The 27989-nt window shown below is 37.2% G+C and overlaps 1 protein-coding gene and 1 pseudogene across 3 annotated transcripts in view; both read left to right on the top strand.

Annotated features, from left to right (window-relative positions):
• The window catches only part of LOC309507479 (uncharacterized protein), a 69733-nt gene extending 42160 nt beyond the window's left edge, over positions 1 to 27573 (top strand). Inside the window, exons 2-3 of one of the 2 annotated variants that reach the window (XM_082181675.1) lie at positions 12657 to 12902; positions 26125 to 27573. In XM_082181675.1, coding sequence (XP_082037801.1) covers positions 12824 to 12902; positions 26125 to 27308 — 1263 coding nt within the window. In that variant the 5' untranslated portion in view covers positions 12657 to 12823 and the 3' untranslated portion in view covers positions 27309 to 27573. Of the gene's footprint in view, positions 1 to 12614; positions 12903 to 26124 lie in introns of those variants that run through there. The other variant, XM_082181674.1, reaches the window with a different exon arrangement.
• On the top strand, positions 54 to 9670 carry LOC309496950 (annotated as a pseudogene). The gene is made up of 18 exons (XR_014211741.1): positions 54 to 266; positions 349 to 693; positions 807 to 1162; positions 1435 to 1539; positions 1618 to 1713; positions 4447 to 4539; positions 4907 to 4981; positions 5299 to 5412; positions 6494 to 6589; positions 6807 to 6857; positions 7135 to 7215; positions 7557 to 7640; positions 8032 to 8094; positions 8303 to 8377; positions 8512 to 8610; positions 8939 to 8954; positions 9061 to 9112; positions 9212 to 9670. The product of XR_014211741.1 is annotated as an uncharacterized misc_RNA (transcript).
• Positions 27574 to 27989: the final 416 nt, after the last annotated feature.

Here is a 27989-nt window from a genome sequence, read left to right as displayed (position 1 = left end):
GAGTGTAAACAGAAGCCACCTTCTCCATCAGCTATGTAATGCTGGGTCAACAAGATTATGTTGTGACAATTTCTGATTAAGCCTTGATGCGCACATAATTTAAAAAAGCGAAACTAAAAGAATTACTTCATATGTGTTCTCTCGTATCAAAACACATGGACAAAAAAACTGTTACATGATAATTTATTTTATATTATCATAGTTTTTATACATGAACATGCACGTTAAGTGTATTTTTACTTCAATACTTCTGATGATTGCTGATGGTACGTATTATCACATTTAGTTAAAAATGCCCTTTTCACTTTTCTTCCTTATTTTACACTTATTTTGTCTATTTCTTCATAGGCTTTATTTTGCATGGTCCCTCTGATCCTCTGGTTTCTCATCTGGGATCTCCAGTGGTTTTACCTTGTTATGTTGATGAACCTTTACCAATGGAGGGTCTGGAGGTGGAATGGAGAAGAACAGACTCAGAGACTCTGGTTCATTTGTTTTTAGATGGTGAGAGTCGAGCAGAGGTCCAGCAGCAGGATTATCATGATAGAGCTCATTTCTTTACTGATCAGATTCAACATGGAAACTTCTCCCTCCGTCTGGACAATCTGAGAACAGAAGACAAAGGCATTTACAGATGTAAAGTTTACAGTCAACAGGTTGCTGACAAAACTTTAGTTGAAATAAAAGATGTTGGTATTGTGTATGGAATGATTCCAGTCCTACTTTAAATTTGAAACTGTTTTTTAACAAAAACTAGGCTACTGAATTTATGTAATATTTTATTCTGTAATACTTCTTTCTTTTAGAGTACTTGCAAGTATCAGGATCAGATGAGTCCATATCTGCGTCTGTGGGTGAGGACGTCACTCTGAACTGCTCTGTAGACTCTCACATCAAACCTGAACACATTGAAGAAGTTTCATGGAGGAAAACAGATGAAGATGAAGATATTCTGGTTCTGCTCTATCAAAACAATGAGGCTTTTCCAGGTTCATCAGATGAGCAATACAGAGACAGAGTTGAGTTCTTCACTGATGAAATCCCCAAAGGAAACTTCTCTCTCAGACTGAAGAGTGTCAGAACTGAGGACAAAGGAGTTTACATGTGTCAAGTGTTTGCTGGATACTTTCAGCCAATGCAACTGTAGTACTGGAGCAACTAGGTGAGTCAACAAACCATGGCAAATAAATACTTTGGTAAACATTGACACTTTATTGGCATTTGTACTTGGTGTAAACAAGATGCTTTTTATTGCTAGTTATCATAGTGCAAACTATTTATTTTCTGTACACAGTATAAATGACATTTACTCATTTTAGTGTATAACAGAAAACAGAATGAATGTTCTTGCACATTAATCTAAATATTTCTCTATAAGAAACAATGACCAAATATAGTAAGTTCAGATGTAAAAGTTGTGTTTGTGTTTCATAGATTTCTCTACTTTGCACATAATGATGTTGGTTTTGTGTATTGCTGCTGCATCTGGAGCTGCACTTTGGCTCTGCTGTATGATTTACCACAGATCAAAAAACACAGGTGCTTTTTTATTTATTGGGATTTATCTCTGTATGTTTCACCATAAATGTCTTTAATTATTCTGTATCTTCTCTCCAGTCACTAGCAGAAAAATCTGGACTCTTCAGGTTTCTCTGGTCTTTTGTCCAAACATCTGTATGTTTTTTGTCTTCATCTTCTGGGGTCTTACTGAAGGTGAGTTAAGTACAATTGAGTTAAAGACAAAAGTACAAGTTTAGTGTCTTAGTTTTTGTATCTGTTCCTTTTCTTCTACTTCTTCTTCTTACTATGGCAACCCATAGAAAAAGTTGTGAAAATTGGCACAGATATAGAGGAAGGTTGTAGCTTTAATTTGACTGATTTGGTGTAAGTCTTTCAAACAATCTAGCACCACCAATGGGTCATAAATCACTACTGTTTTTTTGCCAATAACCTTTGAACCAAGGCCTAGAAACAAAATAAATTTTCCCTCTGATTCCGAAGCTCAAGCCGAGTTGAATGCAAATTTACATTTTGACTTATAACAAAAAAACTGCACATTTCCTACACACTTCTCCTACACATGTTATCCAATCTTCACCAAATTGTGCTCCGATGATCATGTGGCAGAGACACAAGAAAGTTATCACTTTTATTTTGATATTCAAAATCGTTCCCAAGAAATGGTTTCTCAAATTTGACGTCATTGATGTGAGGCTACATCTCTGGAATGCTTTAGGGTATTTAGACCAACCTTGGTGTGTCTTATAAGAACCACAGCCACAGTATTTTTGCTTATAACTTCTGAACAGTTTGACCAAAAATAACGAAACTGGTCTCTTTAGGTTCGTTGTTAGTCTGGCTATGACCAGATCAAGCTCAATCTTTTAAGATATAACATTAGTCTGGGGAGTCTGCTATGTATTTTCTACTGCACAAGAGGTGGGAACAACAGGCATACTTCAAATGACTGTATGCAATTGGATAGTCTTTCAACCAATCAGACCAACAATCTGGGTGATGTACTTTGCGAAAACTCCAGGCAGGAAATGTGTAACCAAACGTGTTGATCAGCGATTTGCAGAAGCAGCAATGGAATCGAGCGGTTTTTGCAGTTTATGGGAAAAAAAACAAACATGAAAGTTAGTGGTATTTACACCCACTCGAGTGATTTGTTTGCTAAAAAGAAGCCATTGAGCATCGTCGAGAGGTTAAAAGGAATTGGACAGAGCCGTAACGGCTCTGGAATTGGATTGGATTAAATCCGTCAATAGCGCGCCAGGTGGATAAGCCAGTTTGTGATTGGTTCCCGCAAATTTGTAAAGGAAGCAGCAGAGATAAATGTACAGGTTTCCAGCCTGAGCTGCAGGGCGAAATCAAATCGCTGGCAGATCAGACTGGGTTTACCCAGTCTAGTTCATTGCAACATGCGGAGTAGAATGATAGCTAATTCCCATGTTGGTAATTTCGATTTTTGCCGTAAAATGCTATACTTTACAAATGCATTGGCGTATAAAGAAGAAATTCGATATTTGTCAATGACACTATTTTTATGCCCATGAAAATTATAATGAAATGATAATAGCTTTCGACTAATTTTAACTATCATTATCTTGATAGGTTCCTTGGGTCATGCTGAGAACAGCAATACCAATTTTGTCATATTTTCAATTCAATTCAAGTTTATTTGTATAGCGCTTTTCACAATACACATCATTTCAAAGCAGTGAGATATACAGAAAGTGCATGAGTCCACATTACAATTTTAGAGTGTTCTGTTATCAGAGGTAACTGTCTAAGTTAAGTATTTCAGAAATGTATACATATACAAAGTCACAGATAGCTAAAAATGATATATGGCTGAGCTTGCTGTCCGGCTTTTTAAATATTACTGAAATGTGTGTTTCGATTCTTCTCCTACCAATTTTGTCCAATCTTTACTAAATTTTGCTCAGATGATCAGATTATATATTTTTTTCAATATTCTAAATTGTTCCTGAGATGTGATTTTACTAAATTGACGTTGAGCATGTCGTCAGGCTATATATCTGCAACACTTTGGTGTATTGAGACAAAACTTGGTACGTCATCACATGACCGTGTGAACTGAGGGTAGTTGCACAGTTTTGGCACAGTGCCACCTACTGGTCAAGTGACATGAAAAATTGGCATTTTGCATAATTTCTGAACAGTTCGGCGGAAATTATGAGATTGGTCTTATTAGATTCAATGCAACAAATCAAGTCGATTATATACAGTTTTCCCATGTCAACCATTTTGGGCGTCGGCCATTTAGAATTTTGTCAACAAATGCTATATTTTATAAATGCTTTGCCAAATGCATATGAAACATGCACTGAAGCAACCTATGAAGTTTTGGGCCAGTACCACCTAGTGATCAAAAGACATAACAAAACATTATACAAAAACTTACTTAAAATACAGAGCTGTATTCCAATACATAATCCAGTGGTATACATTTTTTGACACTGTGCCATTTAGTCTGTATGCCATTTCCGAACTCGTCTTTGACCATTTGTCCAATCTTCACCAAATTCCACACAGATTAGTGTTTTATGTAATATCTTGGCTAAGACCTGCATCCTGGCAACAAGAAAACTAATTTCCTGGTTGGTAGATAATTGCAAAAGTCCTCTTCTCATTGAATTGTATAACATTTGCCCAAAAAGAATCACCATAATGCTACAACCAATCAAACTTTATACAATAGATGGTCACGGCTCTGTCCTATAATTGCTGCATGGAGCAATATTTATATTGTAGATATATATATATATATATTAATATATAGCCTATAGGCTACACAATATTGAGAATATGGCACATTTTCTGTCTTGAAATATTCATTTTTTCATGATGAGAAATTTACATAAGAATTTTTTTTTGGCTTATATCATCTAATACCCATCATTTAATATTCTGTTCCAGGATTTCTGCCTGAGATCATCACCTGCTGTGCTCTTAATATTCTGAGGTTTTTCATGCTGATTTTGGCTTTGCCCTATTTCAATTATCTTCAAGGTATGTTTTACCATGTACAGATTTTTTAATTTTTTTTCAGGGAGATCATTAGAAGAAACATTGATGATGACATACAGTATTAGCTAATACTTAGCATAGTGTATATTACAGCTGTTAAGATGTTTGACATTAAGATGTCAAATATTGAAACATGGTCAAGATCCCTATGCCTAACTCAAGATCAATGTATAAAGACAACATGTTTTTTTTTTTTTTTAACTGGTGTGACTAGCAACCATGCTTCAAAATTTGATAAGAATATTTACTATCTAACAGATGGGGCAATTTACTCAAGCAGAACAGGATGAACAAACATCATAGTGCTTTATAAAATATTAATATGGTATATTCAATGTTTTGTTTACAGACAACATTAAAACATGGATCAGGTTTTCATGTAGAAAAAAAGAATTAGCTGTTTTCACCATTATTGTTTATTCAGGTAGGTACATCCACATTTTGCACAGAAGTCATGCTCATTATTCTGATATTAAAAGCAATTAAAAGTGTTTCACTGACTTGCACCGTTGACCTTGGCATTGCAAGCGCCATGCTCTAAAGTTTGAGCTATTAGAACTAAACATTCTTCATCATTCTGAAATAAGATGAGGTGATCTCCACATAAATTAGAACAGCCTTATTTAATTAAAACAAATGTTAACAAACGTTGCACAGTTCACTACAGCTTAAGGTCTATACTTATCTTGTACAGTCATATCTTTTTTGGGGCATTTCATTTTCATCTGTTCCTCTGGCAGTTTTTTTTTATAGATGCCTGGAAAAAGAGTGCACATTATAAGACCTCTGGATGGCGCATACTTTTTGGAATGTTTTTTGGATTTGTTGTGCTGCTCTCTTTCGTTTTGAGTAGAGGTAAGAGTTTCTGAATAATTTGTTTCCATAAGTTATTATAGCTGAGTGTCAGGCTAAGAAAGAAAAAAAAAGCTTCCCTCTTCTGATGTAATCAACACGCTGGCAACAGGCGAATAAGAGGCATAATTTATTATACAAAAGTGTCAATGTCTACATGAAAAAAAAAAATTATCTGAGGTCATGTAAAACCCACATGGTTCATGGGTTCACTAAACTTGCCACCCAGTGCGAAACATTGACATTTGGTGAAATAGTTTTGACAAGTTTAAAGCGCACTCTGAACCATAATCTTTTGAAAGCAGCCAATCGCTAGTGGCTGTGGATCACTATGACTGTGTGGACAGTTTCACTTGATAATGCCAGTATACTGATGCAAGTTTCTTTTTGCTTATTCATCCCACAAGTTATAGACATACTTAATGAAATGGTCTTTTGCATGCTAATGTGTGCTCTTGACTCAGGAACTTAAATTTATTAAGTTAGTTCAACGAAATATTTTGTATTAAATGAACTTGTTTCCTCTGTTTTAATTTGACTTGTTTAAATGTTTTCCTTAATTTAGTTAGGTTTAACAAACTATGTTTTTTGGTCATCTTTGTTGTTTTTAGTGTGGACTATTTGCTCTAGAAGAGTGTGTGTTGCACGTCAACACATTTAGCCTATCCACTTCACAAACAAAAGCTGTTATCAAGAACAATTAAAGGTCACCGTCTGTAGAAGGAGATGCCAGTGTAGCCTGACCCACTGGTCTGAAGTGTATACAATAGGGTAGAGCTCGAGTAAAGAAAAGCAAGAAGAACCACAACTTAAGACCCAGAAAAAATGTGCAAGAAAAGAGGAACAGCAAAGAGAAGAAAAATAAAGGAAAGGGGAGTGAGAATAGGTTACGTACATTTTTATATTTTCTTCGACAATGTGACCAAGCTAATGCTCAGACATTTCAACTGGCCAACCAGCAAACCATATGATGAGCAACCTGGTCCTTTAGTTGGAATTCTGTTATATAAGAAAAGATGTGACAAGCATCCATTCATGTTGTGTGTGTGTGTGTGTGTTTTTTTTTATTTTTATTTTTTTATAGGTTTTAGCAGAATGCACTTAAAGTGGATCTATTTATATTTTCTGTCTCTGGCACAATTCCTCCTACTGATATCCTCATTTGGACTTCCTAATCCAGGTAAGCGACACCTCAATGCAGATCCCTTCATGTGTAGTTTATTAATCTGAATGGAGTAATGAGCCATACTAACAACAAAAATTACTTGAGTGACATATTGACATGAATTTGACATGAAACAGACTCTTTATTATATTTGAGCAATCAAAATGTGTTTTCATGGCATATAGTGTAATTTTGTGTGAATGAAAAAATAAATAATAATCTCTTATTTTAGCTTTTCTAGCTGTGCCAGTGGTTCAGTCTATACTGCTTATGTGCATGCGAAGTAAGTGCATGTTATTTGTGTATGTGTAATTAAATTCAGTAATATTAAATGTAAACTTTTTATCATGATTTGGATGTATGCTGCAGAATAAGTGCATAAATTACAACAAATATACAAATTACAGCTTAACAAACAGCCTTGATCAATCAGCAGTTATAATATTTGATCAACATTGAAAAATGTTCAATTCAACTGTGTCATATCTGAGATCAGATGTATTATGTGGACTGTGAAAGTTTATGAATGCAGAATGTATTTTATTTATTTTTATTCACAGCCATCTTCTGGAGATTGATGATAACATTATACATCACCCTAGTGGTCTATGTTCATGTACGCATATTTGGAGGAGAGAAAGGTATTCTACTTGCTTTTGTAATAATGGATGTCATTTTCTTTCTTTTTTTTTCTTTTTTTCTTTTTTCTTTTTTTTTAAAAATAAATTGGATCTAAAAAACACTTTTCAAGAATTTCTTTAAGGTTTATTTATCATGGGACAGCATAGATATATCATCTTTTTAAGTAAGGCCAAATATTTCTAGTGTAGTTAGGAGTTTGGAACAGTGATCAATGTATTTCCCATTTCCTAGATCCACAGAGTTGTTGCACATTTAAGTTATGATTAAATTTTGGTTTTGCATCTCAAATACTTTTGGAATAAATTGAAAAAGGTAATCCCTTTTTTCTCCCAATTAACAGAATACTTGCAATGGACCTGTTTGGTTGTATTTCTCGAAGTTCTGAGGATTATGGTTGCCTTTGAAGACCCAGATCATGTCATTGGTATTATCCATCAGACCTCTGTTAATTCTCAAAAATAACTTTTGTAGATGTATGACAGTCAAAGTCAATCTGGTTAGTAATAAGTGAAGCTGGTAATGATGCTAAACTGTTGTTTAATCCTTCTCTGCTGAGATCTACACAGATTTAATGTCTGGTGTCGTCAATAATGCTCAAGTATCACTTAATTAATCACATATGCATTAACACTGCTTCAGTGTTACTTTTTTAACACTCTTGAGGATAGATTATATAAACACAGAGTGTTATTTTACCACTGGGGGTTTCCTGTGCTTTAGCAGTTACAGTAGTCACATTTTATCAATAAATGAACATGTTATTAGAATAGCGGTGTTTTTTGAGCCCAGGATAAATCCGTTTTGTTTTAACACAGAGGCAGAACATTCAGAAGCGCAGAGACAACAGACTGAGACAAACCAACAAGAATCAAATGCATGTAATTACACACTAATGACAATATGAATCACTTTATTTCTTATTTTCTTGATTTATCCAATATTGATAAAAAAAACCTCATAATTGTATTAATGCAAAAGACAATTATAGTAGCACATTCTGTAAAAAATGAAATGTACATATTTTAGTGGTAACAAGTTTCATGTATTACTGCAGCTATTTTATTTGTTTTTGTGTGTTTGTGTTAGTGCATCTCTGTAATGAAGTTGGTCTTGTTTTGTTGAACTCTGTTACACTGACAGCAGAACTGATCCTGAAAGCACGTAAGTGTTGAAATTCTAAATATTTTAATATCATACAGGTTTATCTAATACAAAAAAAACATAATCTGTGTCTTTAGAAAACAATGTCTCCATTTTCCTTTCTCCTTATGTAGTTCTTTCATTTTAATTCTTAGGAAATCGTGAGCATGTCACGAAGGATCTGAGAGTCATTGTTTTTTTCTCTGAATGCGTTTTTGCCTTATACTGGATGTTTTTACAAATATGTGCTTTCTGTAAGTACCATTTAAAGTATTAAAGGAGTATTTAAAGGAGACATAAGCCTGACTGTCAAAAGTATGAGAAGTTAACATTATAAATAACGACTTAGACTCATGAATTATAGTGCAATCTGTTTGGTTTATAAAAAAAAAAGTTATAGGCTCAGTAACAAACAGACAGTGCTGTAGGTTACTTACAAATTGTAGCCGGTTATCTGATTTACTCACTGTGGTTTTAATTTTGCTAGATCGTATTAACTTGCTGATAATATTACATATTTACATTAATGTAAATGTAACATGTCATGTCAATAATTTTCTTTCATTTAATGCCTCCTGTCAGTGAAGAATAAGCCTGAGTAAGTGCAGATTTTTTTTTCATTCTTCACCAGCTAAATTGTTTTTTAAGTAAAACTTTATATGATTAACTCTATAATTACTTTTTAATTATGTTTTCTAACACAGATTTACATTTAAACAAGGGAACTCGCTTCAGAGAAGGAGATGTCATTTCAGGGTAATGTAATATTTAGCAAGTTACGTTTTAGCTGATCTGCAGTTTGACATTTTAACAGAGTTCAGTTGTGAAGATGCAAATGTCTTGTTTTAAACACAGAACAATCCATCAGAACTTCATGAAATGGAGAATCTTTCTGCACCTTAATTGATGGTTCACCGATACAGAAATGAGAGTCTTCCACATTTATCCTGCACTCTACTGCTCGCTCTGAAAAAACGTGATACCTTAGGATAAGAAATAAACAAGCTGAGGGCTAAAATTATTTCTACATGTGTAATGTACATGTCTTCTTTAATGAAAGTGTGAATCTATTTGTCCTGAACTGTTGGCAGTTGCATCAGTGATCATGCATTTAGCACACATATTGTTTTTCTTTTTTAACTAGTAGTGGTAAAGTAACCTATTGACTGTGCCAAATTTAAATTATGAAAATATATTTATGCAATGTGTAAAATTAATTGGAAAATAAGTTGTTCTTTCAGTTACATGTGTATGTGAATTGCTAGTTTATTTGTGTGTAGCTGCAGTTCCATGAAAATAAATGTGTAGTGATTCCTTTCTGTGGAAGCCTCTCTTTATGGCACTCGTCTTTTTTAAATCCCCATAAATCATAAGTGTCACAATGTGAAATAACATATGCTAATAACATAGACCCTGGCCATGACTGCTGATGGACTCTGCCCTATTAGCATAGACCCCACCCTGAGTGAGCTGAACACAATCTGCCATGTTTATCTCCTCACCAGAGAATTTAACAGCAGAATTTAAGTAAGAAATGTGTTCTTATTAAAGCTACCAAAGTTAATTCAGTCCAGGGGTCTCATTTATGAAACTGTGCGTATCCTAACTAAAAGTGTACGTGCGCCCGAAAGCCAAAAATGGCGTACGCTAAAAAATATTCAGACTTATAAAACCGTTTGTACGCCAGAACCTGCGCAGAATTCACTTTATAAATCCCAGTCAGCGGAAGATTGTGCGCACATGCATCTCCTCCCCGAAATATCCATATATGGAGTTTACAACGCCTAGTTTTACTATGCAGATCCTCATCTACATATCGTTTGTATATGCATATTCATCCACGTGATCACATGTTTAACGGTACAAGACATTTGGAAAACATGAGATATATGGATGTGCTGTCACATTACATTGATAAAAATCATTTAGTAGCCTATCCTTGCCTTTTTTTGAATAACTAAAATATTTTCTCAATCTTTTCCACTGACCAAATAGTATTTTTAATTGATTTATATTTTTAATGGAAACAGATAGGCCTTGTAGTGCATTATTTGCACGAAAATATTTTCTCAGACAATCTGCTGTTAGGCTTGGTGAGTGAAATTATATTTGTATTATCTTTCTGTGTATAATAATTCTTAAAATGTTCTGTCTAAAAGTGACCAAAAACTCCAGCTCACCATCGGTGTCGCCAAACTGCTCCGACTCCAAAATGTTTGTACGCATGGGTCAGAGTTTGTGTGCAGATGCGCAAATGTTCCCGTCAAGTTTGTTTTTATAAATCACAACTTATGTGTCGGAAGTGGCGTACGCCTCTTTCGGGGCCTGTTTTGTGCGTATGCAACGGTTATAAATGAGGCCCCAGAGCAGTGAGTGATTTTCAGTTTTTCTTTTGTTGTTTGAATTATATTAACAGTTTAGCAGTAGGTACTGTATATTACGCTGCTTTCACTTTAATACACAGATATAATATACACATGCAATTTCTTTACTTACTGTTTACGTTCACAGACATTAACGACTGTGTTTATGTGAACTTTGTGTGTTTTTTACATAGCCTTGTATTTGTATCTGTATTTGACAGTTTAAGGGCAATAATAGCCTACGTGAAAGAGAACTTAGTTTAATACTCACAGGACGCGCCGTCTGACAGCAAGCTCTCTTTGCGCGAGCTTCGGATGTGTGCGCTCAGAAAACCATATATCAGAAGTTTAGACTGAAATGGCTTTGAAAGCTGTGGGGAGCAGCAGCTCATTTGCATTTAAAGATACATACATGAAAACAGCATGTTTTCTCTTTCACTCAAAAATGGGGCTTTATAGTGTAATACATTATCTGTGAGGTATTTTGAGCTGAAACTTCACAGACACATTCTGGGGACACCTGAGACTTATATTATTACATCTTGTAAAAATAATCTAATGCAGTTTCTCTTCTACAACTTTTTATTTATCTTATTCTGCTGGTGGTTGCTGAATCTTAGAAGGTCATAATAACTATATCACCCCTATTTAAATGTAACGTCAGTCATCCTACAAACTGTAGTATGATTATGAAAAATTAAACACATTTAGCCATTAGGGGACGTTCTGTGATATTCACTGAAATATATGACTGGAATAAATTTGGAATCTCTCGTTTCTCTTTTTTTCTCCTCACTCAAGCCAATAGATTATTGATATAACTCGAATCTCATGCGAGTGTAGGCTATATCATTTTAACAAATTTCCCAAAGTCCTTTTCTTTGTGCAAATCTTTTTTAAAGGAAAAATGCAGTGTACAATGTCCATTTTAGTGACAGCGCCACCTACCGAATTAGAAGACCTGTGACCGCATGTTTTTCCAATACTCTGTTTTTTCTCAAAGATGGACAATAATCAGAGTGTGAGTATCAAATCTGAATCCATTTTTATTTGTTTAACAAATTAACAACGAGAGTTGCTAATGAATGCACTACATAGCCATCAAGTTAAAATAATCTTAATGTTTTAACTGTCACATGCTCACAGTCAGCCTGTTTACCTCACAATACATGATATGAGCATGTCTCTTCATTTGACACTGTTAGTATAGTGTTGAATGAGACATTTCACATTTTTAATGGTCATACATAACAGAGAGGCCATCATAAAAAATACGTATTAGATCATGTTCAACTAAATGTTTCTTATTTCTTTCACTTCTCTTTTTCTCTCTCTTAGGAGTCAGTGAAGATGTTGTCGTTGAAGGTCTGTCATGAACAAATTTGTTTTTGTGTCTGTTCAAATGTTATTAATATATTATTTTATATAAAATATACACAATCTTAAATCTACCCCCAGAGTCATCCTTGTGTGTTTGTGTCTTCATCCTACATTCAGCTCTTAGCATCCAGGTTTAATTACAAAAAAATAGGCTAGTATTTAGGGGTGAAATAAACTTTTAAAACTCTAATTAGTTAGAATTTACTGCCTTGGTTGCACTTTTTTTTTTTTTTTTTTTTTGTCGTCCAAAACTCCTGGGACTGCGGTTTTCCTATTCGGTAGGTGGCGCTGTCACAAAAAAAAAAAAAAAAAAAAAAAATATATATATATATATATATATATATATATATATATATATATATATATATATATAGGGTCCGAAATGACAGAATATAAACGAACTGCGGTCCTGAAAATACTGAGACCTCCTCTCGACGCTTCACACTCCAGTCCAGTGGGTGGCGGTAAGACGTATACGTTTGTTTACAAACCACCATTAGGCCTCAGAGGAAGAAGATTAGTTTTAGTATGATCTCTGCTGCTGCTGTTATGTCGAGGTACTGGCTGAATACAAACTGTTAGAATGTGCTTTTTGTGTATAGAAAGACAAACATGTTTGAATCAGGTCAATAAATGCCTGCAATAATTCCGTCCTCATATACGTGATTAAGTTTTGAAGAAAGCAGGAATATCTGGAGATAATAACAGAACTGCTGCTGTGAAGATGGTGTTTGTTAAAGAGGAGAGTGAGGAGGACATGAGTGAACCAGAACCCTGGAGAATAAAACACGAGGAACAAGGAGGTTGGTGTCTATTATTCATGTTCATCTTTTTGATTGTTGTGGTCGGCCTACATTTAGTCTTAAATTCCTTAAATGTAAAAACAAGTCCCAAATTGCCATTAAAATGGCTTTATTTTTTATTTTTACTCGTTGCTTTTTTGAATCTCAAAACTGTGTGCGACTCGTCATACAGATTAACTTTTGTTTTTATGTTAACGTAATCCATTTGTGCGGGCAAAAGTTTACCTTTTTTACAGAAGTCTTACTGCATTTTTCTATGGTGTTATTTTAATGACAACTGTCGCCAGCGCATTGTGATTGTAACGCGAGAGCACGCGGGTTTCCTTTGTTCTCGCACAAAACTGTACGCGCGCTCTCCGATATACAGTCCTATTTAGTATACGTACATCCCTAATTAGGTGTGAGTTTGGTCTTTTATCACATTAAGCGTTTTATATGTCGTGATGGCAGGGGAATCCTGGAGTATGACATATAAGGGAAACCCTAGTACTGCAGCACAGCACTGCAATACAAGGTTTATAATAGGGTTATTCTATATTTAGGGGTACAATTCATGTCAGCCAAAAAGTCAGGAAATCAGTATTCTTTTTTGAGCAATAAACTAGGTGGTTAAATAATATATGCCCTTAATGTGCTAAATTAGTTATTTGGCAAGCTTAAGCTCTAATGATTTTTTAAAAATATGTTAATGAAAATTAACATTTGATTCATTATTTTGTCAACTGTGTTACGGACAAATGCTGTGTCAAATGAAACATGAATGAAGTAACACATGTTTGATAACACATTTGTTTGAAAGTTTTTTAGTCTATTCACTAGAGTTTTTGAGGTTATCTGTCTAACTGATTTGTAAATATGAATTGGGGGCTTCATAATTGTCGTTGTGGGATGATGTCATGAAGGATGAAACTTTTCTTCAACATAAATTCACAGTATGCTGAATTTAGTATTATTCATCATCCTTACCCAAGATTTCCATTTCCAGAGATATCCCTATCTAGTTTTCTGACGGTTTAGTTCACATTTAAAAGATTTATGACATAAAAACCACACTTAACACAGTTGACAGAGAAAGTAACACAGTTGACAGAAGTAACACCGTTGACAGGACACATTAGAAGGAAAAGAGAGAACTTCCTTTAAGATGATAACTTTCTTTTTATTCAACAAATGTAGGTTTAAGTCAATCATGAGTAATTCTGAATGGTTTATAACCCTTGACAAATGTGAATATATTATGTTATGGATACTGAGTTCATAGAAAGTGTGGCCGTGATGAGATCAGTTAAGTTTATCCATTGTAATGCAAATCATGGTTTTAGGCAATTTGTAATTTTGTGTAATGTAAATGTAATTTCCATATAATGTAGTGTGAGCATAAATTGAAACTGAATTGTCAACATTGTCAGTTGATAGGTAACACAGTTGACGGGTAACACGGTTGACATTTCGGCCATTTTAGGGCCTTGTGCAAAATGCTGGCCTTGGACTAGTTAGTAGATGACCTTGATTAACTTATGTTTTTATATTCTTTCTCTACACATTTATAAATATAACATGTGACGCAAGACAAGTTCACCAGAACATGTTGATAACACAGTTGACGGTCAATGAATCTATTCTATGCGCAGACAATAATATAGATAATATATTGAAGAGGAGAAGTTATGACTTACCACACTGTCTTCACATTTCCCTCCAAAAAAGGAATTGCATCACAGTGATGTTGGACATGTGACTTTGGAACAAATCATTGCTGATTTATAGGGGGTTTTATAGGGAGTAACACAGTTGACACTGATTTCTCTGACATACACAAAATGGGTGATTTAATGTAGATGCATGAGCAAAATATTTTTTTAAACACCTTTATCACAAGTTAATGATTATTTTGGACAATATTTATAAGAAATATATACAGAAACATGCATTCTAGAGCTAATCTGAAGAGCAAAACCTCATATTTACTAAATCGGACAGCACAAAAACAGCAACTTCCAGTATAGAATATGCTATTTTTGCAAGATAAAAGATGGGTATCTGTTGGATTTTTGTATTAAATTAATTAGAAATGTCCCTTGATATAAAAGTGATCATTGATTGAAGTGAAATGTTCATGATTAAAAAAAAAAAAAAAGATAATAGAGTCCATGGACCTGACATGTACCCCGAATTATAGAATGACTCAATAAATATAAAGTTAAAACAACCGAGAGAAATACTTCAGATTTAACGTTTGATGTGTAACTTACATCAGCATGGGGCAAACGAAGTAAAAACAGTCTTACAAGCCTTCATAGGTGTAATATATTGAAGACAAGAAACCGCATGTGGTTGAACTGAACTCTCTTTACTTGTGTGTGTCTATCCAACACAAATGGTGACGCAATGGCGCCTCACTGTGTTCACACAATTACACTACAACATGTACACAATACATGACGATATTTTTTTTTTATATACATTAACATAACTTGCACACAATAATAAACTTAAGTTACTCTTAAGACTTGGCACTATACTGAATTACTCCTGGTACCTACTAGGCACTCTGATAGGCCTACCAAATCTTGACAGTCTCTCATTACCCACTGCACGAAATTGACGATTTCCTACAGGTGAACTCTTGGCATTCTCAGAAGACGAACAACTTGCACTGGCGTTATTGTCCACATTGTTTTCCTGCTCTGAATTCTGCTCAAAATCTGGTGAAGGAACAGGTAAGTCTTCCACAGCTTCAGTTTGAGGTGAAGGACACACGTCGAAGGTCTCCTTTGTTTTCAGCAAACCTCTTCTATTCCTTCTGAAGATGCGACTGTCTGGTGTTTGAACAATGTAAGATCTTGGTTGTTGAAGTTTGTCGAGAACCACTGCAGGTTGCCATTTGCTATCCTGTCTAATTCTCACTCTTTCATTTTTCTTCAATTCCGGTAGCTTTCTTGTCCCACGATCAAAGTATTGCTTTTGTTTGACTTGCCTGTGACTCAGTCTGTTACGCACCTGTCTGAAAACCTTGGGCATCAGCAGTTTCTTTGACACTGGAATCTTTGACTTCAGTCTTCTTCCCATGAGTAACTGTGCAGGGGAAAGGCCTATTCCATTCAACGGTGTGTTTCTATACTCCAGGAGAGCAATGTATGGATCTCTGTTACTGTCTTGTGCTTTTTTCAGCAGATTTTTTATTGTTTGCACTGCCCTCTCTGCCTGACCGTTTGACTGTGGAAATCCATGACTTGAGGTAGTATGAATGAACTCCCAGCTGGCTGCAAATGCTCGCATTTCAGCACTTACAAACTGTCTACCATTATCTGAAAAGAGTTCATCTGGCACTCCGTGTTTGGCGAACATTGATTTGAGAACCGCAATGACTTGCCTGCTTGTCATATCATTTAACTTAGCGATTTCGGGGTACTTGGAAAAGTAGTCCACAACGAGGAGGTAATCAGCATCTCTGAAGTGAAACAAATCCATTCCAAGCTTTGACCATGCTCTTTCTGGGACAGGATGTGACACAAGTGGCTCTCTGGAATTGCTGTTTCTGTGCTTATTGCAGATGTCACATTTACTGACAACATCTTCAATTTGTTTTGCCATCCCTGGCCAGAACAAAACGTCTCTGGCTCTTTCCTTGCACTTTACGATACCCATGTGTGCTTCATGGATTCTTTCAAGCATTTCATCTCGCATTTTGTTTGGGACTACTAGTTTACCATTTTTGAACAATAGTCACAGTTCCATCTGTGTAGCTCAGTTCCTCTCTAAAGGTCCAGTACTGCTGCTGGATAGGTTTTGGTACTTGTCCTCTTGAGTTTGGCCACCCTGACTGAACCGCTTCTCTGACTAATCTCAATTCTTCATCCTCTACAGTCGCTGACTGAAACTGTTCTTTTTTTTCCTTTGAAACGGGTAACTGGTGAAGTATAAAACTCACTTCTATCTCGTCCTCTTCTCTGCTGTCCTGGGTGCAATGCTCTTGAAGCTAAGCTCTGCTCAATGCATCTGCAATGTGCAACTCCTTTCCTAGAACATATCTCACCATCAGGCTATACTTTTGCAGTCTCATCATCATTTTTTTTCAGTCTGGACGGAGCTTTATGGAGTGGCTTTTTGAAAATGATCTCCAACGGCTTGTGGTCGGACTCAACCTGAATGCAGCGTCCATACAGATATTGGTGGAATTTTTCACAGCCATGCACAATTGCTAACAGCTCTTTTTCAATTTGTGCATAGTTTTTTTCACAATCTGTACGAACCGTATGCTACTGGCTGTCCCTCCTGAAGAATCACAGCTCCTAGACCTTCTGAGCTGGCATCCACAGACAAGGTAACTGGCTGGCTGGCTCACATCGTAAAATTTCAACACTGGTGCTGTACTCACTAGCACTTTCAGACGATTGAAACTGTCTTGTTGTATACTCTCCCAATGCCAGAGTGTTTCTCCTTCCAGCAGCTTTCTGAGAGGTGCAGTCACTTCTGAAAGATTTGGGATGAACTTTGCTAAGTACTGCAACATGCCTAAGAACCTCTGCAGGGCTGACTTGTCCTGTGGCTCCGGCATCTCAAGAATAGCTCTTACTTTTTCATTGTCAGGTTTCAGTCCGTCTTTGCTCAGCACGTGACCTATGTAGCTGATTTCACTTAGGCCAATCTTGCATTTGTTTCTGTTCAGTTTCAGGTTTATGCTTCTCAGTTTTTCAAACAACTTCCTCAGTCTGCTGTCGTGTGAGTTTTTGTCTTCTCCCCACACCAAAATGTCATCCATTACATTAACTACTCCTTCCATTCCTTCCAGATGCTGAGACAAACATCTTTGGAACACCTCTGGAGCTGATGAAATACCAAAAGGAAGCCTTGTAAAACTGTACCTCCCCAAGGGTGTGTTACATGTACAGAGTTTAGAACTGTCCTCATCCAGCCGGATCTGCCAAAATCCCTGATTTGCATCCACCACAGAGAATATCTTGGCTCTGGGCATTTCTGCAACAACTTCAAGCGTTTTAAGAGGATAATGTTCATTTCTTATTGCTCTGTTTAGATCTTGAGGGTCTATACAGATCCTAATCTTGTTGGGTTTTACTATTGTCACCATACTATTTACCCATTCTGTGGGCTCAGTCTGTTTTTTGATGACACCCATCTCCTCCATACGTTTCAATTCTCTTTCAATGTCTTTTTTCAAGGCCACTGGAACTTTCCTGGGTGCATGAATCACTGGCATGACTTCAGGCTTTGTCTGAATGTGGTGGACCTCTGGAACACAACCCAGTCCTGTAAACAAATCTTCAAATTCACTCAGAATATCTTTTGATGTGTCTCTTGTTATTTCATACATACTTTTTATCACTCCCAAAGTGTTGCATGATTCTCTTCCCAGAATTGCACAGGCATTTTGCTCTATGACTTGAAATTCAAGAGTGTACAGCTTGTCTTTGTACTGGCATTCAAGGCGTTGCTTACCCTAGGGCGACATCTTGTGGCCTGAATATGTCACTAGGCAACATCCTGATTTTCTTATGTCACTTCTGTCAACCTTTAAAGGAGCATTTCACCCATTTGCATTAAGCTTTGTATTGTTAGAAACCCAGTCATATATTATAATAAATGTGGATTTTTCATCCATTTTTCCCTGAGATGGGAGAAATAAGGATTTAAGTGTTTTACTTCCTGCTTATTATGACGTAAAAATCATCATTTTGCGTCATAATAAGCAGGAAGTCACATTTCATTGAAAAGTGTAGAGACTACAGACACTCGTTCCTCATCTTTCCCAGGGGGCGGGAACCGCTCACGCTACAGGCCTATTACAGATCAGTGGGTGGGACTTGACTTTCTGAAACTAAAAGCAATATCCTCCATCTTACATTTACATTTACATTTAGTCATTTAGCAGACGCCCTTATCCAAAGCGACTTACAAATTAGGACTAAGTTCAGCGAGTCATCATAAAGAGGCAAAAGCAACAACAACGCAGGAAGTGCTCAAAATACGAAGTTCAGGTATTATTCAGAGTAGCATAAGCCTGATAAGTGATGTTTCAAAGGGAAAGGATTTTTTTTTTTTTTTTTTTTTTCTATAAGGTTAAGTGCTCACGGAAGAGATTGGTTTTCAGCTGTTTTTTGAATGTTGTCAGGGATTCTGCATTCCGGATGAGGGTGGGGAGAGCGTTCCACCAGCATGGAACTGTAAATGAGAATGTTCTGGAAAGTGATTTTGTGGCTTTCTGTGATGGAACCACGAGACGTCGCTCGTTGACCGATCGTAGGTGTCTGGTAGGGATGTAGACTCGTAGGAGTGAGTGAAAGTAGGAGGGAGCTGAGCCTGTGATAGTTCTGTAAGCAAGCGTCAGTGCCTTGAACTTGATGCGAGCAGCTAGAGGTAGCCAGTGCAGAGAGATGAACAGAGGAGTGACGTGGGCCCTCTTGGGCTCGTTGAAGACAAGACGAGCTGCAGCATTCTGGATCATCTGTAGGGGTTTGGTCGCACATGCTGGGAGTCCAGCCAGAAGGGCATTGCAGTAGTCAAGCCTAGAGATGACCAGGGCCTGGACGATAAGTTGTGTTGCATGCTCAGTTAGGAAAGGCCTGATCTTCCTGATGTTGTGCAGTGCAAACCTGCATGATCGAGCTGTCTTTGAAATGTGATCTGTGAAGGTCAGCTGGTCATCAAACGTTACTCCAAGATTTCTGACCGATCTTGATGGGGTGATTAATGATGACTCTAGCTGGATGGTGAAGTCGTGCTGTAGAGACGGATTGGCAGGGAGGACGAGAAGCTCAGTCTTTGCCAGGTTGAGCTGCAGGTGGTGTTCCTTCATCCATGTGGAGATGTCCGCCAGACAGCTTGAGACCCGTGCAGCTACTGTGGGATCATCTGGTTGAAAGGAGAGGAAGAGCTGTGTGTCATCAGCATAGCAGTGGTAGGAAAAACCGTGTGCCTGTATGATGTGTCCCAGTGATGTGGTGTAGATGGAGAAGAGGAGGGGACCAAGAACTGAACCCTGGGGAACCCCTGTGGTCAGCTGATGTGCTCTGGATACCTCGCCTCTCCATGCGACCTTGAAGGACCTACCTGTGAGATAGGACTCAAACCAGTGGAGTGAAGTTCCTGTGATGCCCAGTGATGAGAGGGTGGACAGAAGGATCTGATGATTCACCGTGTCGAAGGCAGCAGACAGATCCAGGAGAATGAGGACTGAAGATTTGGAAGCAGCTTTTGCGATCCGTAGGGCTTCTGTGACTGACAGTAATGCAGTCTCAGTTGAATGTCCTTTCTTGAAGCCAGATTGGTTGACATCCAGCTGGTTGTTTAGAGACAAGAAGGATGTTAGTTGGTTGAAGACAGCTCTTTCAAGTGTCTTCGCAATGAATGGTAGGAGAGAGATAGGTCTGTAAGTCTCTACCAATGATGTGTTTAGCGTTGGTTTTTTGAGCAGTGGAGTAACCCGAGCCTGCTTGAATGCTGTAGGGAAGGTGCCAGTGTGGAGGGATGAGTTGATGATGTGTGTGAGTGATGGTAGAAGTGTGGGAGAGATGGCTTGTAGAAGGTGTGAGGGGATGGGGTCAAGCGTGCAGGCGGTAGGGTGACTGGAGAGGAGAAGTGTAGATACTTCTTCCTCGGTTAGCGAAGAAAAGGAGGACAGAGGGGTATTGGCTGTGGAAGGGGTCGGTCTGGGTTCCTGTGTGTGTGGAGCTGAGAACTGACTGCTGATAGCTGTTGTTTTGTTGGTGAAGAAGGTCGCAAAATCGTCAGCAGTTAAGGAGGAGGCGGGAGGTGGTGGAGGTGGACAGAGGAGAGAGTTGATTCGAGCATCTTGTTTGGAAGCTAAGCTAACAGGCGCTGTGGAGCCAGATGTGAAGATATGACAATAGCGGAGGGTAACGTTACTCAATATGATGTAGAAGAAGAGGATTTCGGAAGTCTGATGCTCGAATCAGGTGTTTGTGGCTACCTTTACAAGCCGCATTATAGCGCAGAGCAGCCGAGGCAGCAGAAGACCTGCCTGCCGCGGACGTGGAGCCCGGACTGGCTCGAGTTATGGCGGACTGGTGGCGCCGGTGATCTCACTATGCAACTACGAACCGCTACGAACACAGAGATAGAGTCCGTCTGCGGCAAAGAATTTCAACAATGACAACTTCTCCTGGATGAAATCTCTGAATCAGACGAGGACACGGACGTTTGTGTTGTGAATCAGACGAGGACACGGACGGACGTTTGTGTTGTGAATCAGACGAGGATACGGACGTTTGTGTTGTGAATCAGACGAGGACACGGACGTTTGTGTTGTGAATCAGACGAGGACACGGACGTTTGTGTTGTGAACTATCCTAGTTTCGCACCGCATCTGACTGAACATCCAGGTAACGTTACAATGCAATAATTCACCACTTCGAAAGAAATACAAATGAAGAGTAATTCACTAATGAGTTCGCCAACTAACTAGACATTTTGTGTGAAATGAATTTCAAGCTCTGGTGGTAGCTAGCCTTGTAGACGGAAGAGTTATTTCTCTTATAGGCAGATATGCGCTTTCTGGATTAGTGGGAGTGGCTTGCGCAGCTGTGCAATGTGGTGCATTGTGGGAGTTGGTGTCTTTCATACAAATGCGTCCTGAAGTTACTTTCTTTCTTTCCTCGGCCAAGAAGGCACCAAATTCAAAATTTATTTTACATTTCGACTACATATATGACCCACTTTCAATAAAGATCAATGTTCCCATGGGTGAAATGCTCCTTTAATTCATCCAGGTCTCGCACTGATATGACATTAAAGTCTGCACCTGTATCTAACTTTACAATCAGCTTCTGGTTGTTCACCTTGAGGGTTTCAGTCCACTGTTGTACTCCCATTTTGCAGTTCTTTCTTTTTCACTTCATCACTGATAAGATACAGTTCAGTCTCCATCTCAATGGTTCTAAGAAACATTTCATCATCTTGATTGATTCCATGAATTCTTCGTTGTTTCTCTGTTTGTGCGCGAGTCATGCACTTCTTTGCATATTGATTCTTTTTTTGGCAGGCTTTGCATATCTGTCCGTATGCAGGGCATTTCTTAGGTTCGTGTTTGTATCCACATCTTGTGCATTCTCCTAGTGACTTCTTTGGCTGAATAAATTCTTTTTCCTTTTTCACATTCTTCTGTTTGTGAATTTTGTGCACTGGGATTTCAATTTCTTCTTGCAGTGATTTTAATTGGTTTTGACTCACTTCACTGGCACGGCAAATATCCACTGACCTACGTAGGGTTAAATCGGGTTCCCGTAACAACCTGCCTCTGATCTGGTCATTTGTAATACCACAAACAATTCGGTCCCTTATCAGTGACTCAGTAAGTTCTCCAAACTCACAATCCTTCGCTTTATTTTTTAAGTCTGTCACATAAGCATCAATCGACTCTGTTTGGCCTTGTGCTCTAATAAAGAACAAATGTCTCAGGTATATCAGGTTTTTTCGTGGTTCGCAATTTTTTTGCAAACAGCTATTTTAATGTCTCGAAGTCGTCAACATCATCATCAAATGTAAACGTGTTGAATACGTTGATTGCATCGTCTCCTGCGACGTGCAGAAAAGTGGCACACTTTATTTTTTCCGACTTCTCTGAGATTCCACTCGCGATAAGCTACAGTTCAAATCGCTGGATCCAACCTCTCCAATTTTCGGCTAGGTTTCCTTCCAAGCACAGAGATCCCGGGGGCTTCAGCTGATCCATAATTTATAACTTTAACCACTTCTGACACCATGTAATATATTGAAGACAAGAAACTGCATGTGGTTGAACTGAACTCTCTTTACTTGTATGTGTCTATCCAACACAGATGGTGACGCAATGGCGCCTCAGTGTTCACACAATTACACTACAACATGTACACATAATACATGACAATAAGTAAACGTCAAGACTAAAATGTAAACACAAATTTGTCTTTATCATCCTTTCCATATACTGGCCCTGATAATCATCACAAATACAAGCTTGCTCCATTTCTGTAAATCCGTTTTTATTATTGAAGGACTCTCTCTACCTGTTGCTCTGGTCTTCGTCAACAGCCGCTTGCACCTCCTGCTGGTGAGCCAACTAACAGCAGATGGACGTTATGGATCTACTACTATTACTGCAGTTCCCGGATATGCACTGTCAAATTTTCTGTCGAATTTGAACCACTGAATTTGTGGAAGCAAATTTGTAAAGTGAAATAAAATGGACTATTTTTAAACAGACCTGATATTTTGGAAGTGAAATCTTACGGGTTAATAGGATTATTTAATTTTTAATAATGTTGTGAAATGTTTTGAATTTAATTATTCACAGCTTAAATATACGTCCATATTGAATTTTAGCCCATAAAAATGCGAGCCCTAAAAATGCAATGCAAGCATTGTTAATGAAATATATATATTTTTTAATTAATGCAATTCAACAAGTTTTTTTTGTTTCAAAAACATCTTCGTATAAACTACAAAAATGCAAATTTGTGAAAATAGTGATATAATGCACATACCTAGTACGTGTTCAGTCTAATAAGTCTGAACTCGCGGTTAACCAAACCTTGCTTACTCAATGCTGGTTCCAAAAACGTGTCCGGGAGTAAGATCATCCAACTCATCCACTACATGGCAAATGATTTTTAAAGACAAAATCTTCTAGCTTTTTGCTTATTTAGAATAATAATGATGTATTATTTAGATATTATTTATGTAATTATTATACCCTTAATCTATCACACATGTACAATATTTTAGTTGATCAATTATCACGCAGTTTAAATGAATAAATAGCCTATATGTGACCCTAGATCACAAAACCAGTCTTAAGTAGCACAGGTATATTTGTGGCAATAGCCAACAAAACATTGTATGGGTAAAAATTATCGATTTTTCTTTTATGCCAAAAATCATCAGGATATTAAGTAAAGATCATGATCCATGAAGATATTTAGTAAATTTCCCACCTTAAATATATTAAAAAAAAACATTTTTGTGAGTGGATGCAGCACAATCGCCTATAGAAATGGACAACTTTAAAGGCGATTTTCTCAATATTTCAATTTTTCTGCACCCTCAGTTTCCAGATTTTCAAATAGTTGTATCTTGCCCAAATATTGTCATATCCTAACAAACCTAACATCAATGGAAAGATTATGTATTCAGCTTTCAGATGATGTATAAATCTCAATTTAAAAAAAAAATACACATAAGACTGATTTTGTGGTCCAGGGTCACATATAAAGTTAATATAAATACGCTTTAGAATCAATAGATAAAGCTATAAAATTATTACATGTGAGCTTAAATGTTCAATTTCAACTTCACAACTTTTACTTGCACTGATATAGAAAGACTTTTTGCGTTAGTTGTTCTATTTCATAGACAGCTATTTAACATTTACATTTATAATATATACCTAAATGAAAATGACTCCAGTAAAAGTAGAAAGTCATCCATTCAAACATCACTTGAAAAAAAGTACAAATACATATTTAAAATGTACTTAAGTACCGAAAGTAAAAAAAGTAACAAATTCAAATTAACTGTAAATATCATAAGCAGATCAAAAGTAAAACTCGCGCGAGATGCACGACAAACAAAGGCCACTTCAGCACGCGCTTTGCTAGGGTAAACACAGTAAACAAAACAAACAATAATAGTTTCCTAGAAATGAAGAACCGCGCTAAAATCTAATGAGAAATGTAAAGACTCACAGACTGATGTTCTTCTCTCCTGTTGCTCGACTGCTTCTTTTTACTGTGTAAGTTTGTTTAAGTTCTTAATATTTTTCAATCTCGTAATATTCTGCAGAAGAGAGAACTGAATCGTGCTGCTCCTCTCGCAAGAAATTAATCGCAGTCTCGCTCTTTCTCATTATGTGATTGGCTGTTCGCTACTGATGACATACCTAAACTCTGATCAAATCCTGAGTTGACAGAGAAAGTTGATGATCAGCATCATGGTTCCAACAGAGCCTGGTTGGATTGGTTTGGTTTTGTCAATTCACAACTAATCCTGTAACCCTGAGTTTGTTCAACTACCATCATTGTACAGGCCCCTGATCATGGCTGAAGAAAACACTTTTTACACGCAAAATATTTGGCATTTTAATAATAAGATTATTTTGAGGACACTATAATATACTGGGTTTCCCACAGGATTTTGTGAAACTGTGGTGGCTGGACATTGAATTCTCAGTGTAAAGCATGATGATATGGTAACAAATCACACTGAAGTAGGCTGCCTTTAAATTAACATTTATTTAAAATAAAAGTTTATTTAAAGTTAAAGTGACGCACATTCATTACGTTTTACCCTGAACTTAGAGTTCCGTGTCTTACAATAATGATTTTATCTCTCATCGACCCGTGACCCACCCGCCAATAATAATTTTTTTTATAATTTGGCCCATCTGAGCTGCGGATATAGCCGCGATCCAGGCATTACCATCGAACGCTTAGAGAATGGACACAGGCCGGGATCCCGCAACAGAACCGTGTCGGTGGAAAAGGGATATCGGAGCATGTGACTGTAGTTGATAGTTTTGTCGATAGCCGGAGGCGGCACGGAATTTGACGGAGGCGGCTACTTGTAATTCTCTATGCAGGCAAATCCCTGGTCAAAATAAAACACTGTATAGTCTTCACTGTATGAAATAAATATAAATTGATTAATATTATAGATAAAAAAAGTGATTCAGTCAAAAGCAGTGAGTAGGTTTTTTTTCTTATTAACATTAATGAAATGTATGGGAACAGTTTGAGGCTGCTGTCCCTTTAAGAATGAATGTGCAGATATAGTTACACATCTGATTTTCTCCCTTTTGTTTTCATTCGCGTAGGACATAAGACTGTTTACATTGAATACTCCACAATCCACACAGTGTGCATTTTGATATAATTGTGTGTGTAGCTGTGAAAGAGAGCTGAATTCGAGATCGAGAAGCGTTATCTGTGCGCGTACCCTCGGCTGTGTGTCCGTCAGCGCGAGCACCGCATTTGAGTCCTTGTTATCGGCTTACTGTGATTAATTTCAATAACTTTAAGTATCTTTAAGTAGTACTGTGAAGTTAAACAAGTGTAAAACTTTAAAAAATACATTTTTGAAATTTGTGAATCGATGCAAATCGGTAGAAGATTCATATATGAAATGATTTTTTTCCTGCACCCCTACTAATTTCCTTTTATTTTTCAATTTTAACAATTGATTTTCATAATTTTAAATGTTTTCATTTTAGGCCTGGTGAAAGTGAAAGAGGAAGAGGAAGGACAATATCTGAATGAAGTGGAGGAGAAACATCAGCATCAGAAAGCTCATGATGTCACCGCTGGAGAGAAGCCATTGGGTTGCTCCAAAACTGAAAACAGTTGCTCACAAAGCAGCATTCAAATGACAGAAGTCAAAAAGCCTTTCACCTGTTCTCAGTGTGGAAAGACTTACAGACAGAAAAGAAGCCTTAAGGCTCACATTTTAATTCATGCTGGAAAAGGGCCTGTCACCTGTTCTCAGTGTGGAAATACTTTCACAAGCAAACACAACCTTAAGACTCACATGTTAATTCATGCTGGAATAAAGCGTTTCACCTGCTCTCAGTGTGGAAAAAGTTTTTCACAGAAAGGACAACTTAATGATCATCTCTTAATTCACACTTCAGAAAAGCCTTTCACCTGCTCGCAGTGTGGAAATACTTTCACACGTAAAGAAAACCTTAAGACTCACATGTTAATTCATGCTGGAATAAAGCGTTTCACCTGCTCCCATTGTGGCAAGAGTTTTACACAGAAAGCACACCTTAATGATCATCTGTTAATTCACACTTCAGAAAAGCCTTTCATCTGTTCTCATTGTGGACACTCTTTCAGACATAAAGGATACCTTAAAACTCACATGTTAATTCATGCTGGAAAAAAGCCTTTCACCTGCTCCCAGTGTGGAAAGAGTTTTACACAGAAAGCACACCTTAATGATCATTTCTTAATTCACACTTCAGAAAGGCCTTTCACCTGCTCTCAGTGTGGAAACACTTTCAGGCGTAAAGAAAACCTTAAAACTCACATGAGAATTCATGCTGGAATAAAACCTTTCACCTGCTCCCAGTGTGGCAAGAGTTTTACACAGAAAGGACACCTTAATGATCATCTGTTAATTCACACTTCAGAAAAGCCTTTCATCTGTTCTCATTGTGGACACTCTTTCAGACATAAAGAAAACCTTAAAACTCACATGAGAATTCATGCTGGAATAAAACCTTTCACCTGCTCCCAGTGTGGCAAGAGTTTTACACAGAAATCACACCTTAATGAGCATGTGTTAATTCACAATTTAGAAAAGCCTTTCACCTGCTCTCAGTGTGGAAACTCTTTCACACGTAAAGCAAGCCTTAAAAATCACAGGTTAATTCATACTTTTACCTGTTCTTAGCGTGGAAAGACATGAGAAATCAACCTAAAGCAGTGCCTATGTGTTTGGATAAATATGACATGCTAGTTATTATCCATAAGGATCAATGTTGCATATGGTATAATTATGAATGGAATTGTTTGTCTCTTTATGGACTCTTTCAGCGAAGCTCACCTTTCTTTTCTATATGGACTTATTATTCTATTTGTTGGTTTTAGCCAACACCTGAGACTTGCTATATAAACTGTGGCACGTGCACAATAAAGCTGACTTTGAGTGAACTGCACTTCTGTGTTTGTGTCATTATTGGTCCCCAGATTACATAATTCATGTAAACTGTACTAGTTGGCATCTTAAAACAGAGTGGAACAATTTTGTGTTTTGTCTTTCTGTGTGTGAATTAAGGAAACTGCTTGTTTGTAATATGGGGCAAGATGTTTCTAGACCACTGACAGCAGAGACCCCTGTTGACTTTATGTACAGAAACAATAAAGGGTTCTGGACAGAACCTTTTAGACTACATCAAATTTGTCAGGATGGTCAGAAGGCAAAATTCAATTAGACCCATATCCTAGAGAGGGATCATTTAAAGATGATATTAAAAACATGAAATCCATGGCAATAGGGGGATGGGGAGATTTAGAGTGGGACTATAGATATATTAAGGAGTCATATAGTTTGTGGAAGTAAATGAAGAAAGTG

Source organism: Leuciscus leuciscus (genome assembly GCF_965113295.1).
Source record: "Leuciscus leuciscus genome assembly, chromosome: 1".
Lineage (NCBI taxonomy): Eukaryota > Metazoa > Chordata > Actinopteri > Cypriniformes > Leuciscidae > Leuciscus > Leuciscus leuciscus.
This window is presented reverse-complemented; position numbering and strand designations above follow the sequence as displayed.